General features: G+C 35.3%; 1 protein-coding gene across 9 annotated transcripts in view; it reads right to left on the bottom strand.

Moving 5' to 3' along the window:
- DPY19L2 (dpy-19 like 2) overlaps positions 1-19,734 on the bottom strand; it is a 103,610-nt gene that overhangs the window by 29,163 nt on the left and 54,713 nt on the right. For all 9 annotated transcript variants that reach the window (XM_055096515.2, XM_055096516.2, XM_055096517.2 and 6 more), the window contains 4 exons: positions 12,120-12,200; positions 9,636-9,737; positions 7,799-7,870; positions 5,911-5,957 (listed from right to left, as the gene is read on the bottom strand). In XM_055096515.2, coding sequence (XP_054952490.1) covers positions 5,911-5,957; positions 7,799-7,870; positions 9,636-9,737; positions 12,120-12,200 — 302 coding nt within the window. The remainder of the gene's footprint in view (positions 1-5,910; positions 5,958-7,798; positions 7,871-9,635; positions 9,738-12,119; positions 12,201-19,734) is intronic.

Below are 19,734 nucleotides of genomic sequence, written 5' to 3'. Positions count from 1 at the left end.
ATAAATGATGTGAACTTTAGACACAGAAAAACAACAAAAGTGCACCAAAAGAAAAACTAAGGACATAAACATATGAACAGAGATTAATAAAATGGAGAACAACCTTCATAAATATAAGGAATAAAACCAAAAGCTGGTTTTATGAAAAATCCAAAAAAGAATGACCTCGTTATGGACTAATGCAGCTGGTGACTTTCGGTTGAAGCCAATGTTCATTTACCACTTTGAAAATCCTGAGGCCTTTTTTCAGAATTATGCTAAATCTACTCTGCCTCTACTCTACAAATGGAACAACAAAGCCTGGATGACAGCACATCTGTCACAGCATGATTTACTGAATATTTTTAAAGTTTCAGTTAAGCCAGATGAATAAGTTCAAGAGATCGACTATAGAATGTTATAGTCCACAATACTGTATTATACAATTAAAAAATCGTTGAGGGTAGATCACATGTTAAGCATTCTTACCAAATTTTAAAAACAAGTGTAGTTATTAATAAGGAGAAAAAATATATAATCCCCAAAATATTTTTAAAGCCATTTTTTAAAAATTTAACATTCATTTTTTACTGCTTTATTGAGTTACAATTCACACATTATATACTTTCAACATCTATCTCTAATTTAATTTTTAAAATTATCCTGGTTTATATAAACCAAAAGGAAACTTTCTTTTTTTTTTTTGTTTTTTGAGACGGAGTCTCACTCTGTCACCCAGGCTGGAGTGCGGTGGCGCGATCTCAGCTCACTGAAACCTCCGCCTCCCGGGTTCACGCCATTCTCCTGCCTCAGCCTACCAAGTAGCTGGGACTACAGGCGCCCACCACGATGCCCAGCTAATTTTTTGTATTTTTAGTAGAGACGGGGTTTCACCATGTTAGCCAGGATGGCCTCAATCTCCTGACCTCGTGATCCGCCCACCTTGGCCTCCCAAAATGCTGGTATTACAGGCGTGAGCCACCGTGCCTGGCCAAGGAAACTTTCTTAATGAAATAAAGGCTATCTATTATATACTAACAGCAAATGAAACAGTGAGACACTAAAGGCATTCTTCACTTTAGAGTCAGAAACAAAATAAGGGCAAGCCCATCATCACTGCAATTCAAAATTGTTCTGGAAGTTCTAGCAAGACAAGAAAGTAAAGAAGTATAAATATTAGAAAGTTATTACCATTTGTAGATTATATGATAACCTGCCTAGAAAATCCAGACATCAATGGAAAAACTATCAGAACCAGAAAGAAAGTTTGATAATGTGGCTAGATAAAAACGTGTTGCAAAAAAAAAAAAAAAAAAAAGTAAAGCAGCTTTCCTATAAACTAAAAGATCAATATAAGAGACAATCTAAAACAGACTCAAGTACAATGAGAATTGATAAGTGATAAAAGCTGACATTTGGAAAAAAGATTTATGCAACACTGTGTTGGGACAATACCTCATTAGAGGGGGAAAGGTAGACTCCTCTATGTCACTATACCACAAAATTAACGCAAGAGTAATAAATAACCTATATGTAAATAGAAACTTATGAAAGAAAATATGAAAAAAAATTTTCATGTTTTTCGTATAGGGAAGTGTTCTAAGCAACATATGAACCCAGAAAAAATATATAACTGTGATTGTACAGAAATTTTGAGGTTCTACAAAGCAGAGACCATAAATGAACTATAAGTTGACATCTTGGAAGAAACTATGTAATGCACATAAGAGACAAAACGTTACGTCTATGGAAAAAGCAAAAACATAACACATAGCCGGGCACAGTGGCTCATGCCTGCAATCCCAGCACTTTGGGAGGCCCAGGTGGCTGGATCACTTGAGGTCAGGAGTTCGAGACCAGCCTGGCCAACATGGCAAACCCTGTCTCTACTAAAAATATAAAAATTAGCTGAGTGTGATGACGGGTGCCTGTCATCCCAGCTACTCCAGAGGCTGGGGCAGGAGAATTGCTTGAACCCCGGAGGCAGACGTTGCAGTGAGCCGAGATTGTGCCACTGCATACACAGCAGCGAGACAAAAAAACAAAACAAAACAAAACAACAACAACAACAAAAACCCACAAAACAACTTTTAAAGGTCAAAAAGAAACATAGTAAACAAACACATGAAAAGCTGCAAAACTCCACTGACAAAGAATTGATACAATAAAATGAATTGTTTTTACCTATCAGAAAAAATTAAAAGCTTGATAACGATGTTGGTGGAGTTGCAGAGAAATGGACATTCTCATCATTATAATTTCTCAGTTTTAACAAATTCTAAAATATGCAGGCCTCATAATCAGCAGTCCAAATTCAAATATTTCATACTATAGAAATACTTAGAATAAGTGTACCAAGATACACGAACCAGGATGTTCAATCCTCAAAACATTGGTTTTTTTAAGACAAAAGTTATATATAATCTAAACTTTCATTGATATGGGAAAGGCAGTCACGCATGATGGTCAACAATAAAATCCTAAGACCATTATAAAATATAATGAAGATCAAGGAAGAGGCCCAAGACACACTATTAAATACAAGTAACAAGTTGCAGAATAAGAAGAATACAATTCTATTTTTTTTAAATATTGTGTTTCTATATGTATTTTCTAAAATAAAACATACAAAGCTACTTACAATCAGCACCCAGGGGAGCAGATCTAAGAGAGGGGAGTATTCCCTCTCTTTTTGATACGCTGGTTTTTCAGAATGTATTACTACTAGCCCCTGCTATTATTATTTTTGAGATTTAACCCGGAACCCTCTGCCCATACACAACAGGCCTGTCACTTTCAAATATGTAATCAATACATAGACTTCCATATTCTGAGTAATTATCTTCCATCCATTGACCCCTCCGAGTCTGTCGCTTCCACATTACACCCTCTGCAATATATGAAGACAGTTGCCACATACCCTTCAATCTTCTATTATCCAATTAAATATCCCAAGTCCCTTCATGTACTCCTTATGGGAACAGTGTCCAGGGTTCTCCATTCATTCTTTTTTAGAATGCCAAGACACATTTCCCTGTGCTCCATCTGTCTGGAACAATATAGAATGGTTCTATTATCCCCTTTATTTTGGAAACAATTTCAACAGATGCACCTAAGAGCTTAATTAGCTCTTCTGACAACCATACACAGCTGTTTATTAAAAATACAAGCATGGAGTATGGAGTTCATAGAAACTCTTTCTACTGTCTTCACAATTTTTCTATAAATCTAAAACTATTCTATAAAGTAGAAGTCACAAAATAAAATCAAATATTCTATTTACAAATATAAAATGTAACTTGAAAATTACTATTAGGTACTATGCTCACTACCTGGATACAATATACCCATATAACAAGCCTGTACATGTGCCCCCTGCATCAAAAATAAAAGTTGAACACTAAAAAACATGTCATTTGAGATCATATTTCCCTCAGAAGGAAATTTTCTTCACAATTTACTTCTTGAGTTTTGTAGCAATTTACTTATGTGTGACTGATACGATACATTTTGCTGGCATCTGCTTATGCTAGTGACATTACTAAAACCATCCAAAAATGTTATACAATAAATAGTTTTAACAATAAGTTTAGAAGAAAATTCATAAATATTCAGGAACACAAATAATTATACCCCCTCTGAAAGTTAAAAAAGAAAGAAAAAGAAAAGCCTGACCAACACGGTGAAACCCCCTCTCTACAAAAAAATACAAAAATTAGCTGGGCATGGTGACGCACACCTGTAGTCCCAGCTGCTTGGCAGAGCTGAGATGAGATGATCGCATGAGTCCGGGATGTCCAGGCTGCAGTGAGCAGAGATCATGCCACTGCACTCCAGCCTGGCTGACAGAGCAAGACTCTGTGAAAAGAAAAGAAAAGAAGAGAAGAGAAGAGAAGACAAGAGAAGACAAGAGAAGACAAGAGAAGAGAAAAGAAAAAAGAGAAAAGAAAAGAGAGAAGAGAAGAGGAAAGACAAGACAAGACAGAGAGAGAGAGAGAAGGAAGGAAGGCAGGAAGGAAGGAAGGGAGGAAGGGAGGGAGGGAGGAATTCCAAAAATTGCCAGGGTAATTTATAGATTCAATGCCATCCCCATCAAGCTACCAATGACTTTCTTCACAGAATTGGAAAAAACTACTTTAAAGTTCATATGGAACCAAAAAAGAGCCCGCATCACCAAGTTAATCCTAAGCCAAAAGAACAAAGCTGGAGGCATCACGCTACCTGACTTCAAACTATACTACAAGGCTACAGTAACCAAAACAGCATGGTACTGGTACCAAAACAGAGATATAGATCAATGGAACAGAACAGAGCCCTCAGAAATAACGCCGCATATCTACAACTATCTGATCTTTGACAAACCTGAGAAAAAGAAGCAATGGGGAAAGGATTCCCTATTTAATAAATGGTGCTGGGAAAACTGGCTAGCCATATGTAGAAAGCTGAAACTGGATCCCTTCCTTACACCTTATACAAAAATTAATTCAAGATGGATTAAAGACTTAAATGTTAGACCTAAAACCATAAAAACCCTAGAAGAAAACCTAGGCATTACCATTCAGGACATAGGCATGGGCAAGGACTTCATGTCTAAAACACCAAAAGCAATGGCAACAAAAGCCAAAATTGACAAATGGGATCTAATTAAACTACACAGCTTCTGCACAGCAAAAGAAACTACCATCAGAGTCAACAGGCAACCTACAAAATGGGAGAAAATTTTCACAACCTACTCATCTGACAAAGGGCTAATATCCAGAATCTACAATGAACTCAAACAAATTTACAAGAAAAAAACAAACAACCCCATCAAAAAGTGGGTGAAGGACATCAACAGACACTTCTCAAAAGAAGACATTTATGCAGCCAAAAAACACATGAAAAAATGATCATCATCACTGGCCATCAGAGAAATGCAAATCAAAACCACAATGAGATACCATCCCACACCAGTTAGAATGGCGATCATTAAAAAGTCAGGAAACAACAGGTGCTGGAGAGGATGTGGAGAAATAGGAACACTTTTACACTGTTGGTGGGACTGTAAACTAGTTCAACCCTTGTGGAAGTCAGTGTGGCGATTCCTCAGGGATCTAGAACTAGAAATACCATTTGACCCAGCCATCCCATTACTGGGTATATACTCAAAGGACTATAAATCATGCTGCTATAAAGACACATGCACACGTATGTTTATTGAGGCACTATTCACAATAGCAAAGACTTGGAACCAACCCAAATGTCCAACAATGATAGACTGGATTAAGAAAATGTGGCACATATACACCATGGAATACTATGCAGCCATAAAAAATGATGAGTTCATGTCCTTTGTAGGGACATGGATGAAATTGGAAATCATCATTCTCAGTAAACGATTGCAAGGATAAAAAACCAAACACCGCATATTCTCACTCATAGGTGGGAATTGAACAATGAGAACACATGGACACAGGAAGGGGAACATCACACTCTGGGGACTGTTGTGGGGTAGGGGGAGGGGGGAGGGATAGCTTTAGGAGATATACCTAATGCTAAATGACAAGTTAATGGGTGCAGCACACCAGCATGGCACATGTATACATATGTAACTAACCTGCACATTGTGCACATGTACCCTAAAACTTAAAGTATAATAATAAAAATAAAAAAATAAATCTTTAGCTTACTGACTTTAAATTCTAATATTATAATTTATCAATTTAAACTTTGAGTTGGTTCACAAATACATATATCTCCAAAACAAGTCCAAATAGATATAAGAAATCTGTAAGAATAATATTTTTAAGGAAACATTTAAGTTTGGTTCATATTTCCTTTCTTAATCACAATGCTAAAGTTTAATGCATATTCATTTGAAAAATTAATGTTACAGTAAGTTATTTAATAATGGAATACTGTATGTTTTAAAAACAATGATGATATAATTACCTTAGATAAATGTTTGTAGCTAAAACATACGAAATATCACGAACAGTCTGTGAATAGAATCAAATCAATGAAACTTTTGTAAGGAATACTGCAATATTTAAAATGCTCTGATTCATTAATATAAACACTCTGCCAAGGAAAGAAGTATTTTTTAATGTTTAAGGGAGTCCTCAGGAACAGGACGGTCATACTATAGATGCCTTCCTTTTCTCCTTCTGAGAAGTGACTTCACATCATTGAAAACTAAATGACCATCAGAAGTATCCTTGGGGTGAAAAATAAGCCACAATAGGACAAATAAAGACTGAGGGGTTTATAAGAAAGCAGAAAGGAAGGAGTGAAACTTGGCTGGCTGCAGGGATGAGAGAGAGAGAGATAGTGTGTGTGTGTGTGTGTGTGTGTGTGTGTGTGTGTATGAAACTTGGCCGGCTACAGGGATTTGTGTGTGTGTGTGTATGTGTGTATGTGTGTATGAAACCTGGCTAGCTGTAGGGATGTTTGTATGTGTGTGTGTGTGCGTGCGCGTGTGTGTGTATGAAACTTGACTGGCTGCAGGGACGTGTGTGTGCGTGTCTGTGTGTGTGTGTGTGTGTGTGTATGCACATGCCCCTGCTAGTGCACATGCATAGTTCAGGTTGTGGTGTGTCTGGAAACTAGTAATGTATTTATAAGTCTTGGATCTTAATTTTTTAAAATATAGCAGTTGCGGATCTAGCTATCAGTTTCTCTCACATTGCTGACTCTCCGCTGAATAGTTAATTCATGCATTGGCCCCTCTAAGTGGAGCCTTAGAAGAATAATTTGACATTTTGCCTTGATGGAAAAGAAACAGGCCAGTAGAGAAAATCTTCATTCTAAGCCAGCATGGGCCGAAAGGATGCAGGGCGGTAAACCTGCTCACATTTTACTCATTCCTCCTTGTTTCCTTTATCCTGACTCTTCCCACGTGGTCTGCAGGGAACTGGATCAAGGGTGAAACAACAGAGATGTCGAGGGAGATACCTTTCTTACTCTTAAATTACTCACATCTCTGTGTAAACAAAGGAGTGAGAAGTGTGGCAACTAAAACTACATAGAGAAGATATGCAATTTGACTGTAAATACAGAAAACTCCTTTCAACAAGAACACAACTGGTATGGTGGTAGGGAAACTGCATTATTGTTATCTGCTTAAAAGTATACAATAAATACATACTGGCTTAAGACTTGATAGCTTGTAAATAATATAAATAAAGATGGCTCAAGACTGCTTAAAAAAATACCCACTGTCTTTAACCATGCTTTTAGATAAACTCCACCCAGACCAAGAAAACCTACCAGTGGTATTTTAAAGATTATTTTTTTCATTGAGATGTTCTTTTCTTCTGTCATGAAAACAGTGAACATGTAGAAAAGTATTTTTTAATTAGCTATACAGATTTCTTCTACGCAGGCCCACTCAAAATAGATCAAGACTTCACTGTGCTTTATATTTGAAAGATACTAACATTGTTGTCACTGGACTTTTCTTTCATAGCACCTATAAAAATTTTAATTCTTTAGACATTTGTGTGATTATTTGCTTCATGTTTGCACCCCCACCCCCAATAATCCAGGATTGTAAGTTCCAAGACAGGAGCGGCCAGGTTTTATTTGTCCGGGTATACCTACAATGTTAATGTAGTCCTTGATACACAGTTGGTGACTGGTATGTATCTTTTGAAAGAAAAAATAAGAATACCTTTTATCATGGCTTTTTATAAAAAGATCGATGAAAGATCTAAATAAAAAGCAAACTTTTAGAGAGAGAAAGAGTTCATCCTAAAAATAACATGGAATTCTGAGCAATTTGCATTCTTATAGTCCTTATATTGATGCCAAAAACAAATAATAATTTGTTTAAAAATACCTTTTTAAAGATAAAACATGTAATCACCATAACAACTGGAAGCAATAATGTCTTTGTGTATCTCAGCGGAGTCTGAAATATACCAAATTATTCAAAATGGTTACTTACAATTTTTACATTAAATTAGTAAACATCTATGTCAAACTAAGTGCCATGATAACATTCCTTAAAAGTAAAAGGTTAAATTTCTTTGTCATCAGCAGAATATATATTTATTGTCTTCCATGCCTTAATAAAATAATTAAAATTATAAAAATAGTTACAAAAAGTATTCCAAAAATTTAATGAAAAATTTATTATTTTAATAAAACTAGAATTGCTATATCTATTTTTTCTTTTCTGTTTTTTATTTACATAATACTAAGTTTTAAAATGTGTGTCTACCGAACCTGGGTCCTACGTTGTAACTTTCTGTACTACACAGCTCCATTATTTTCATTAGTGAAACTAGAGCTAACAAGAAAGAACGCTAACCAAAGTTAATGACTAAAACTATGAATAAGTACAGAAATAACATTGGCTAACTAATTCTGATGACCTGTTATTGTGATAAGGAGTAATTTACCATGTAACTAAATTATACATTTCTTAAAAGCAAGAAACCAGTTCATTTTCCTATTTGTCGTGCTATAGCAAACTGCCTCATATAGTGGTCAATAATAGTTTTTGAATGAATGGGATGACTGGTTGGATGGATAAGAGAAGAATGTAAAATTTTATTATTTACCACTAATTCAGAATTCATAATGATTACACAAGGAATAATCAATCCAGTAGCAACTTTGTTATGTCCTATGAAGAAAATTGAGCTACAAATAGAGGAAAGAGCCCTGGATTGAGAGTTCTAGAATCCATTAGAATCCACGTCCTGATCTTGGCTTGTGTGTGCTTTAGGCAAATCTTTTAAGCTTTTCTTTATCTGCAAATGAAAGAACTATATGGCATGGTCTCTAAGAGCCCTTCCTGATCTTGTGTTCCATGATTCTACAAAGAGGCCAATTTTTTTTTCTTTTTTTTTGATACAGAGTCTCACTCTGTCACCCAGGCTGGAGTGCATTGGTGCGATCTCAGCTCATTGCAATCTCCGCCTCCAGGGTTCAAGCAATTCTCCTGTCTCAGCCTCCTACTCAGGCTGGGACTACAGGCATGCACCAACATGCCTGGTTAATTTTTGTATTTTTAGTAGAGATGGAGTTACCACCATGTTGGCCAGGCTGGTCTCAAACTCCTGACCTCAAGTGATCTACCCGCCTCAGCATCCCTAAGTGCTGGGATTACAGGGATGAACCACCACGCCCAGCCTATATTTTAAAGCTGTATAACATGAAGTTTTTAAAAAGAATAATACCTTGCATTTGTATAATTTAAAATGAATTTTTATATGTTCATTAAAACTCATCAGTAGCATACCTTTCTTGGTAACACCTTGTTAAAAATGTTATAATATTTGGGGTGTTAACTGTAATAAAACTGAATTTCTTAAAAACAGAAACAAGAATTTAGACTTTTTCCTGAATGGTCCCATATTTCCAAGTGGCCTAGATTATCAAAAGTAATTGATTTGTAATAATAGTAATTATTATGGGTCATATAGTATGTTAAATACTCTTTTCAGATTATCTCATTTAACCATCATCAATAACTCTATAAGATAGAGGCTATCTTTTTTTTTTAACAGACAAAAAAAACAAGTGAGGAATGTAGATTAGCAAAAGTTACAGTAAAAAATATAAAATAAGTTGACTGTTTCTGAGCAAAAATTTTGAGTTTCAGATTTTAAAAAAACCTGGAGCAAAAAACTCATATTAGTAGAGAAGGAAAAAAGAAACATTCATACCGCTTTTTCCATGAAGTCAAATTCGGGAGCACAGGTGTATATTAAAGTATCAAAATCTGTATACCTTAAGATTCTGGCTGCTATAAGATCACTCAGGCGAATCTGGGAGAAAATAAAGTAAAATGAATTAAAATTACACAAGTGATTATAGCCTATAGACAGTAATACTTTATTGATGTAAGAATAACAAAGTTTATAGAGCAGATAAATCCAATATATTTAGACATCCCTCTAAGAAAACAAAAAACTACAGTGAACCAAATATACCATGTGCTGACTTCTCAAGATAACTGAAAATAAAGAGAAATATCATGAAAAATGAAAAGTAGAAAGAAGTCAGAAAAAATAAAGAGAAGATGATAAAGAGTGAGCTAAAATCAATATCTGCTGAGAATAAACCACCATGTAGTTAATTACATTTTATAATAAGACAATTTATCATGAAAAACTATTTTACTTAACCTCTTTCAACATACATTGTAGGTCATAAGCTTTCTGTGCACTGTCATTTTCACAAAGCCTCGCAGACTGATTACAATATTTGGTACTTCTTGATATTTTATAGACATATATTCAAACCATTGAATATAAGACCTGATCCTCATAAGAATTACAATAATTATACATACGACTTTGATCTTTGACTTAGCTATTTGATCTCCAAGGCTAAAAGTAGATACCAACAACCAAACCCAATGCAGAACTTCTATTTTTCTACTGATTATATACAACCTGCTCTTGGTGAGACAATTATTTTTCCACAGCATCCTCAGAAGTCCAGAAAAAGGAAAATATTTGGCAAGTAAACTCTTAATTCAAATTATTTTATAGTGACAGAAATTATTTTATAACAAATTTGATGATTATGAGTGGTTTTCATTCAATTATTTTTCCTAATCTACCAGTACTCAAGGATAATTTAGAGTTGCACTTAATTTTTCTAATTTAGAATAGGCCTGGTGACTAACAGTAATTTAACCAAACCACTATAATCTCAGGTATTCCTCGTAACTGTCACATAAAGGAAGTCACTCAGGACTACCAAGGAAGTGTGTTTGCATTTTTTTTTTTTTAATTTGTAGGGCAGGCATGGTGGTTCACACCCGTAATCACCAGCACTTTGGGAGGCCAAGGCAGGTGGATCACTTGAGGTCAGGAGTTTGAGACCAGGCTGGCCAACATGCTGGAACCCCATCTCTACTAATAATACAAAAATTAGCCAGGTGTGGTGGCACGTGCCTATAATCTCAGCTACTCAGGAAGCTGAGGCACGAGAATCGCTTGAGCCCAGGAGATGGAGGTTGCTGTGACCCGAGATTGGCCACTGCATTCCAGCCTGGGTGACAGCATGAGACTGTGTTTCAAAAAAAAAAAAAAAAAGATTTAGATTTGTAAAGATCTGGGGGTCAATGTGAAGTAAGGCAAGAAACATAATCATGAACAAACTTAACAGATAAATAAATAACTTAGAAGGTCTAAATAAAGTTTATCATAAGACATATATAATAAAGTTAAAAACAATAAAAAGGAAAGGAGAATGGGGAAATCTGTCAGACATGCCAGAGAACAGCAGCAACAAATACACTAATAAACCACCATGCAAAACTAGCAATAAATGGCAAATGCTTACATTTAGAAATTTTATTTAATATAAACATGTTGCATGTTATATTGCATAGAGATAGCATTTGACCTTTTAAAGAAGTAATACTATAATCCCTTACCAAAGTACATAATTTCAGCATCAAACAGGGCCCTAATTGGATAGCATTAAATGAGGTAAATTTCAAAATTGATTATTGTATGATATACTCATGTATGCTTATTTCTAAACAGAAAGTGCTAGAAATAAAAAGTAGATTCATGCATTGTTTTCTATTCCCTAAACCAGTTAGTTAAGCAGGGACTTAGGCCTTGAAAAGGGCTACTCTTTAAAACATTAACAAACAGAAATACTACATGAGAGATAAATGCTCTGCATGTATGTCCTAGAAAATGAAAAGATCAAAATTTTTTAACATTCTCTTTTTATATAACAAGGCCTTAAAACATCAAATCATACATTGATTTTAGTCCATAGTTATAAATAAATAAAACAATATTGAGATTTTAAGAGTTCTATATTTTCAAAGCTGAGGACAGCCTCCCATATGTTAACATCTGCAATAAATGGATAACTTATGATGTAAACAACTAATTATTTGTATTTTAACTGAAATATAAACAAATAACTACTTAACAAACTATTAGTATTTTTTTACTAAAAGGGCAAGTCAGCATTCATGAATATTTTTTCTTTTTAGTGGGTTGCAAAGATCACTGAACTGCAAGACTTTATTATTGACTCTGCCAATAACTCGTCTAGAGACCTTAGAGAAGGCACTTAACCTCTGTAAAATGAAGAGATAAGAATAGATGGTTTCAAAGTTTTCATTCAGCTACATATTTATAAGAACTTTCATGTTTTAACTAAAAAGTACTTACGTGGTCTGAAACGCCTAAGATTTTAGATGTCAGAAATTTCAAAATGATTGTTCCACACCACCAGGCACTACCTTGAATTAGCTAGAAAATAAAATAGAAGTCCAGTATTTAAAACTACAAATCACCCAGCTAAAGTATTCAATTATATCTATAAATGACATAGAAAAAATTTAATTATGTGAGGTATAAATGGTGAAGTTTTTTAAAAAAGTTCCTTTAGAAAATCTTGTTTAAAAGCAAAGAATTAAAACTGATGACACTGGTATAAAATATATAGCAACACTAGAATTCTACATATCCTAAATCTTTTTTTTTTTTTTTGTCTTAAGGAGTGAAAGGTTAATAGTCAAGAAAGAAAGAAGGAAGAAGAAAACAGCTCCCCGTACAGAGACAGAGGAAGGGGGGATTTGAACAAAGAAAAAACCCCGTGTGCATCGGAAAAGTGGCTGCTTATACATATCCTAAATCTAAAGGAAGTTTTTTGGTTTTTTTTTTTTTGAGACGGAGTCTCTCTCTGTCCCCCAGGCCGGGGTGCAGTGGCGCGATCTCTGCTCAATGCAAGCTCCGCCTCCCGGGTTCACGGCATTCTCCTGCCTCAGCCTCCCGAATAGCTGGGACCACAGGCACCCACCACCATGCCCGGCTAATTTTTTGTATTTTTAGTAGAGACGGGGTTTCACCGTGTTAGCCAGGATGGTCTTGATCTCCTGACCTCGTGATCCACCCGCCTCGGCCTCCCAAAGTGCTGGGATTACAGGCGTGAGCCACTGCACCCAGCCAATCTAAAGGAAGTTTTAAAAGGTTACTTCCTTTTGATTTCTGTTAAGAAAAGGGAGTGTTTATGTGTTTGTTTCCAAATATTATTTCTCAGCTGAAAATCCATTTTTTAAAACACTACCTTAAAAGTTCTTCTACCACTCCTGTGGAAATATATGAGCCCATCATCAAGAAATAACAGTTTGAAATGTGAAAACTTAAGCTTTCCTTTAAGAAAGAGGAATATGAACTAGAACGGCAATGAGGCTTCTGTGTTGTTGTTGTTGTTTATTTTTTGACTAGCCTTGATTAAAAAGGGAACAATTGTGTACTTCCGGTTAGCCTGGAGAAAGTTACAGCAGCCTAAATTCAAATCTCTGCATATATCAACCAACAAGTAGAGCAATACAACCACATACATGGCAAAAAACTTCAAATTACCTATGAATCGAAAAGGGGGCAATGAATCTATAGAGTTATACCTCAAGTCCCTGACCTAAGCCTTTGCAGAGAATGAGGGGAGACCCATAAAAGGATAAAGAAGAAAAGGAAAGACAGGGGTCAAAATTGGAAATAAAATAACCCAAGAAAGAGAAAAGTCCATCCTATGTGTAAAAAGAGCTCTGGGAGGTTGGTAAATGGGAGTACAGAGCAGGGCCTAACAGTGAGTAGGGACAAAAGCACTGATGTTAGAAAGGCATTATTTCTGGAAAGAAAGGAGGATAAAAAGGGGAGTGCAAGAAGGAAAAAGTATCCAGCAGGAAAAATGAGAACCCAAACCAAAAGACTATCCATCACTACTGCCATCATGCACAAAAAAAGAGAAAAGTTATTCATTGAAAAAAATCACACTATGCTACATTTTCAGAAGAGGTTTGCATTTGGACTAGAAAACACAAAATAATTAATAGATGAAAAAATGCCTTTATAAATATCCAAAGCTTCTTTAAGAAGATAACAAACATGAAAGTCAAATATTTCAGCTAATGAAATCCATACCACTGAACGATAAAATCTCACAAAACAGAAGAAAATTATGCAGAATTAAAAGTTGAACTAAATATCCTCAAACGAGCATTCAGAAATATTAAAAAAGCAATTTAAACAAGAAATTCAAAAACCAAGAACAGAAATGGGGAAAAAAGCAGAAAGAAATAAAGAGTTTATTAGACATAGAAAGGGAATGGAAGAAAAGGAGAATACTATCAAAAAAAATAAAAACTGAATCACAAGATGATAAAAAGAAAAATTCAAATAATGAAGGAATTGAAGTAAAGGCACTAAAACAATGATGAAGAATGAAAATGATACCAGAGAAAGATGTGAGAAGTATCCGAGAAAAGTGGTAGAAATGGAAGAAAGGCACATAATTATAACTGGAGTGCCTGAAAAAGAAAACCACAGCAATGAATCAAAACTAGTGTTTAAATTATAATCCAAGAAAACTTTCCAGAAATAAAAGAAGACCTGAATCGGCATTTGGAAAGGATCCAGGGGATACTGGAAAAAATTAATCTGGTATGGTAAACTAACTCAAGACATCTTTCAGTAGAACTATGAAAAATGAAGAAAAATTCCTCAGAACCTCCAGGCACAAAAGTCACATAATTTATAAGGGACAGAAGAATTTGGCTAGCATCAGACTTGTTAAAAGAAACATACAAACCAAAGCAGTGGTGTAGATGTATTTTTAAGAAACTTTAAAAATTGAGAACCAAGAATTTTATATCTAGCCAATCTGTCATTCAAGTATAGACGTTATTTTAAAAAGTTTCAAATATGCAACAATTGAGGAAATAACAGTAACTTTCCTAAATTCAAAAAGTTTAAAATAAAAGAGGATCATATACAGAAACAAAGCAAATATAGTCAAATATACATAAAACTTACAACAAAGGTTTTCACATTATCTCACAAAGCAAAGACAGACTCAATTTATGCTACACAGGGAAGACAAACAAAAACAGATTCAGAAAGGTGAAAAATAGAATGATGGCAGCAGCATGGCAGGCAAATGCCATTTCCATATGGAAACTAAGGAAGACATTTAAAGCAAGGATAAGAAGCAAATTCATGGCCTCAAAAGCTTTATCAATAAAAATGAAAGAGTGAAAATAAATGAATTAAATCCTTGACTTAAAAATCTAAATAAAGAATAACAAAATAAAGCAAAAAAAGTACACGAAAGGAAATACTCATGGGAAGAATAGTCTATTATATCTACCCCTCTGTGTATCTATTTTGCTGTTTTATATTTCTTCCCTACATTCTAGGATTCCTTCTTCAATTTCCTTTTTGTTTCCAGAACTTTTTAAATTTTAAGTTCTGGGGTACATGTGCAGGATATGCATGTTTGTTACATAGGTAAACATGTGCCATGGTGGTTTGCTGCACCTATCAACCCATTACCTAGGTATTAAGCCCAGCATTCATTAGCTATTTTTCCTGATGCTCTCCCTTCCCCTACCCTCCCCTGACAAGCCCCAGTGTGTGTTGTTCCCCTCCCTGTGTCCATGTGTTCTCACTGTTCAGCTCCCACTTATAAGTGAGAACATGCAGTGTTTGGTTTTCTGTTCCTACATTAGTTTGCTGAAAATAATGGCTTCCAGCTCCATCCATGTCCCTGCCAAGGACATGATCTCATTTCTTTTTATGACTGCATAATATTCCATGGTATATATGTATCACATTTTCTTTATCCAGTCTATCATTCATGGACATTTGGGTTGATTCCATGCTATCAAAAAAAGAGCTCATATAGCCAAGACAATCCTAAGCAAAAAGAACAAAGCTGGAGGCCTCAGGCTACCTGACTTCAAACTATACTACAAGGCTACAATAACCAAAACAGCATGGTACTGGTACAAAAACAGGCACATAGACCAATGGAAGAGAATAGAAAACTCAGAAATAAAACCACGTATCTACAACCATCTGGTCTTCCACAAACCTTACAAAAGAACTTCAATTAACCATTCTTTAAGGTTCTCTGCTAGCCACAAATTATCTTAATTTTCATTGATTAGAGAATGTCTATTTCCCCTTCATTCCTAAAGGAAACATCCACTGGATATGTAATTCATCTTGACAAATGTTCTGCCCCAACCTTCTGGCTTCCTTACTTTCACATGACAAGTCTGCTACAATTCAACTCAATTTTGCCCTGTAGGTGATGTGTCATTTCTCCATACCTGCTTTCAAGACTTTTTTCTTTTCATTTTAAAAGTTAACTTATAATGTATCTTGGCATGGATTTATCTGGGTTTGTCTTACTTGGGAATCGCTCAGTATCTTCACTCTGCAGGTACAGATTCTGCAGGTGTGTCTTTCACCACATTTGGGGAGTTTTAGCAATTACTTCTTAAAATACTATTCAGCCCCACTCTCTTTTTCCATTCCTTCTGAAATTTTGATGATACAAATATTAGATCTTTTGTTACTACACCACAGGTCCCGGAGGCTCTGTCCTTTTTCCTGTGATTTTCTCTCAATTTAGATTGGGAGATTTCTATTGTTCTGTCTTCAAGAGCACTGATTGCTTCCTCTGTAATATTCACTCTGCTACCAAGTCCATTTATTAAATTTTAATTTCAGTTATTGTATTTTTCAGTTCTCTAATCACCAAGTTGTTCTTTCTTAAAAAAAAAATTCTGTGGTGAGCTTTTATAGCCTTTTCATTTGCTTCCAGAGTATTTAAAACTGCTCATTGAAGTGTTTTTATGATGACTGCTTTAAAACCCTTGTCACATATCCCCACATCCTATTCATCTCAGTGTTGACATCTGTTGACTGTCTTTTCTCATTCAAGTTGTTATTTTCTTCATTCTTGGTATGATGAGTGGTTTTTCTACTGTGTCCAGTACATTTTTTATATTATGTTAGAGACTGTGGATCCTATTTTAAATTTCTATTTCAGCAGATAGTCACTTTGTTTTTAGGTTTATCACACGAGTCCTGGCCTACTTCTGTTTACTATAGTTACAATGACAGTTTAGTTTTCAGAGCCTTTGCAGTGCTAGTGCTATTCTGGTCAGCTTGATTCATCTGGTGCCCTGGTGCTCCGTCTCAGCCCCAAATCATGCTACCAGTGTAGGAAGAATGTACTTCCCATGTCCTGTTGCCATGGGGTGGAGGGTGAGAGACACCAGGATTGTGGGCTAGGAGGTCGGTAAAGAGCAGAGGGCTCTTTCCTGGGCTGCCTAGTCCTAGCAGGGCACCTGTTAGTTCCCTGCTGCTGCTACCTGCATGGGCAGGCTTCTTGGAGGGAATAGTAGATACCAGACCCACAGCATAGAGAGCATTTCCCTGGAACCTCTTTCTGAGTGTCTTCTGCCGCTGGATGGAGTTTCAGGAGATGGCAGGCTGTGGTGTTTTTCTGTGCGTTCTGAGGTACCTAACTAGTCTGCCTTTCTATAGCATTAGGCTGGGATTGGAGCTATAGTTATGAAATCATGATTTCATACACACACACGTGTGCACACACGTGCAGTGAAAGGGCCTAGAAACAAGGACACACTGGTAGTAATGAGTGCACATACCACTCAGGTCTTGGTTTCCAAATACCATTCTCCTCTAAAAGGAACCAGGGCTCCTTGGAAAAATGGCTGATTCCAAGGCTAGCACAAGGAAAATCAAGAAAAGCCTGGAGCATTATAAATTTATAAAGACATATCAAAAAGACATCTAGCTTAGGAACATTCAAAATGGCTAGGCCTGGAACTGATATTTGTGTATAACATCTGGTTTTTCTCATATAGATAGACTATCCCAGCATCATTTAGTGACATGTGACCTTTAAGACAATCTTGCTGAAATTGCTTTGAATCTGAACATCAACTGGGGAGAACTGCATTACACGAACCTTCATACACATAAATGTGTTTTATTTTTCTATTTATATCTTAGAAATTTTAAAATAAATTTCCCCATACAAATACTGTATGTATTTTGTTAGATTCATTCAGATCCTATGCATTTTTCTTCCTAATACATAAGGCATATTTTTAAAAAATATGTTTTCTGTTTGTTGCCAAAGAATAGAAATCCAATTGATTTTTTAATATTAAACTTATATCTAGCCATGGTATTGAATTCTTCTAATTTCTAATAATTTGTCTGTCAATTATTTTATTCTTTCTAGGTAAATATGATACTATAATAAATTTTGCTTCTTTCTGTTTCTTTCCTTTTCCTATTATTTACTTTTCTTGCATTACTAGGCTAGTTTGGACCTTTAATAAAATGTGAAAAAGCACATTTATCTTTATATTGATTTTAAACAGAACACTCTAAATACCTTATTATCGGTAAGACTAATGACTGCTGAAGAATTTTACTGGGTTGAGAAAACTGTTATTTATACTGTGTTAAATGTTTTCATTATAAATGGGTGTTCAATTTTATCAATTTTATTTTCTGCATCTAATGGGACGATCATAAGATATTTTTCTCTTTTAATCTCTTAGTGTGATAATTTACATTTTTGGATTTTCCAGAAACATCTTTGGATTCCTAGAATAAGCCAGATTTATCACAAGTGGATTATCTTTATCAAATATATGGCTGTTCTTGGGTTACTAATCTTTTACACTTTTGTGTGTAAGGAATGTTTTTAATCTAGGTGAAATTTTGAATCTATGCTCACAAGTAAGAATATCCTTTCTCATACTATCCTTATCTGGCCTTAGTACTGAGCTTTAGATTATCTTGGAGGTTCCATTTCCCTTCTTGTAATGATTCTCATGCTTCATGATGCACACAAAGTTCCCCTTTGTAAATTTTGTAAATTTCAGCATGAGCTCAATTCAACAATTACTTCGTCACCAAAAACTGGAGTCTCCCATTAAACAGTGAATTTGCTTCTATTGACATTAAACTCTAAAGTGAATCACTTAGATCTAAAAATACCTTGTTCAGGTTGTGTGTAATAAATACTTATTTTTGCCAAAGATACACAGAGCTAAAAACAGAAAATAATACCTAGGGAAGCTTAAAAAACATGTAAGCTGAACATTTGGTTAAATCTCAACTTTTCCCTCCTTAGATTTTTTGTTTCTTTGATATTCTTGATTTTAAAACTTAGTCAATTCATGTTCTTTCCAGTCTATTACTGAAAATGTTGTTGAAAATGAAGACAGTTAATTTTCCTTTGAGTGCAGCCTTGGCAAAATTTTTTTTGATGTTTATGGACACTCTTCTATTTATTGTCATTTTTCAATAGTTTGCAACTGAAATTCTGACCTCCTTTTGAGTTATTAAATTGCTCAATTTTTCTGAAGTGAAAGAATTATATATTACAAGTGTAATGTTGACATGTGAATTTCTACAAAGCCTGCATGCCTAAGGACAGGTGACCTGGGTAAAGAGTCAAATTGGTAGAACCAACAAAGAATAATAAAAAGACAAAAAAAGCATCATGCCATTCATTCAACAACTTAGTGGACAAATCTTTCTATATTTTCACCATAAAGGATGGGAGAACGCCTCCAACAAGGAGAAAATAGCAACTCCTTCCATTTTGTTCTCTTGTATTGTGGGTGGGAACCTACCTCCTCAACTTGTAACATTTCCAGACTTATCCTTTCAATATATAACATGTAAAGATAACAGTTCATTTCTTCTGTCACCCAGGGTGGAGTGCAATGGGGTAATCATGGCTCACTGTAACCTTCCAGGGCTCAAGCGATCCTCCCACCTCAGCCTCCTGAGTAGTTGGGATCACAGGTTCATGCCACCATGCCCAACTAGTTTTTCTACTTTTTGTAGAGACAGGGTTTTGCCATGTTGCCCAGGCTGGTCTCAAACTCCTGGGCTGAAGCTCTCTGTCCACGTTGGCCTCCCAAAGTGCTGTGATTATAGG

This window comes from Pan paniscus, chromosome 10 (genome assembly GCF_029289425.2).
Source record: "Pan paniscus chromosome 10, NHGRI_mPanPan1-v2.0_pri, whole genome shotgun sequence".
Classification (NCBI taxonomy): domain Eukaryota; kingdom Metazoa; phylum Chordata; class Mammalia; order Primates; family Hominidae; genus Pan; species Pan paniscus.
Note: the sequence above shows the minus strand (reverse complement) of the source record. Positions and strands in the feature narration are given on the sequence as shown.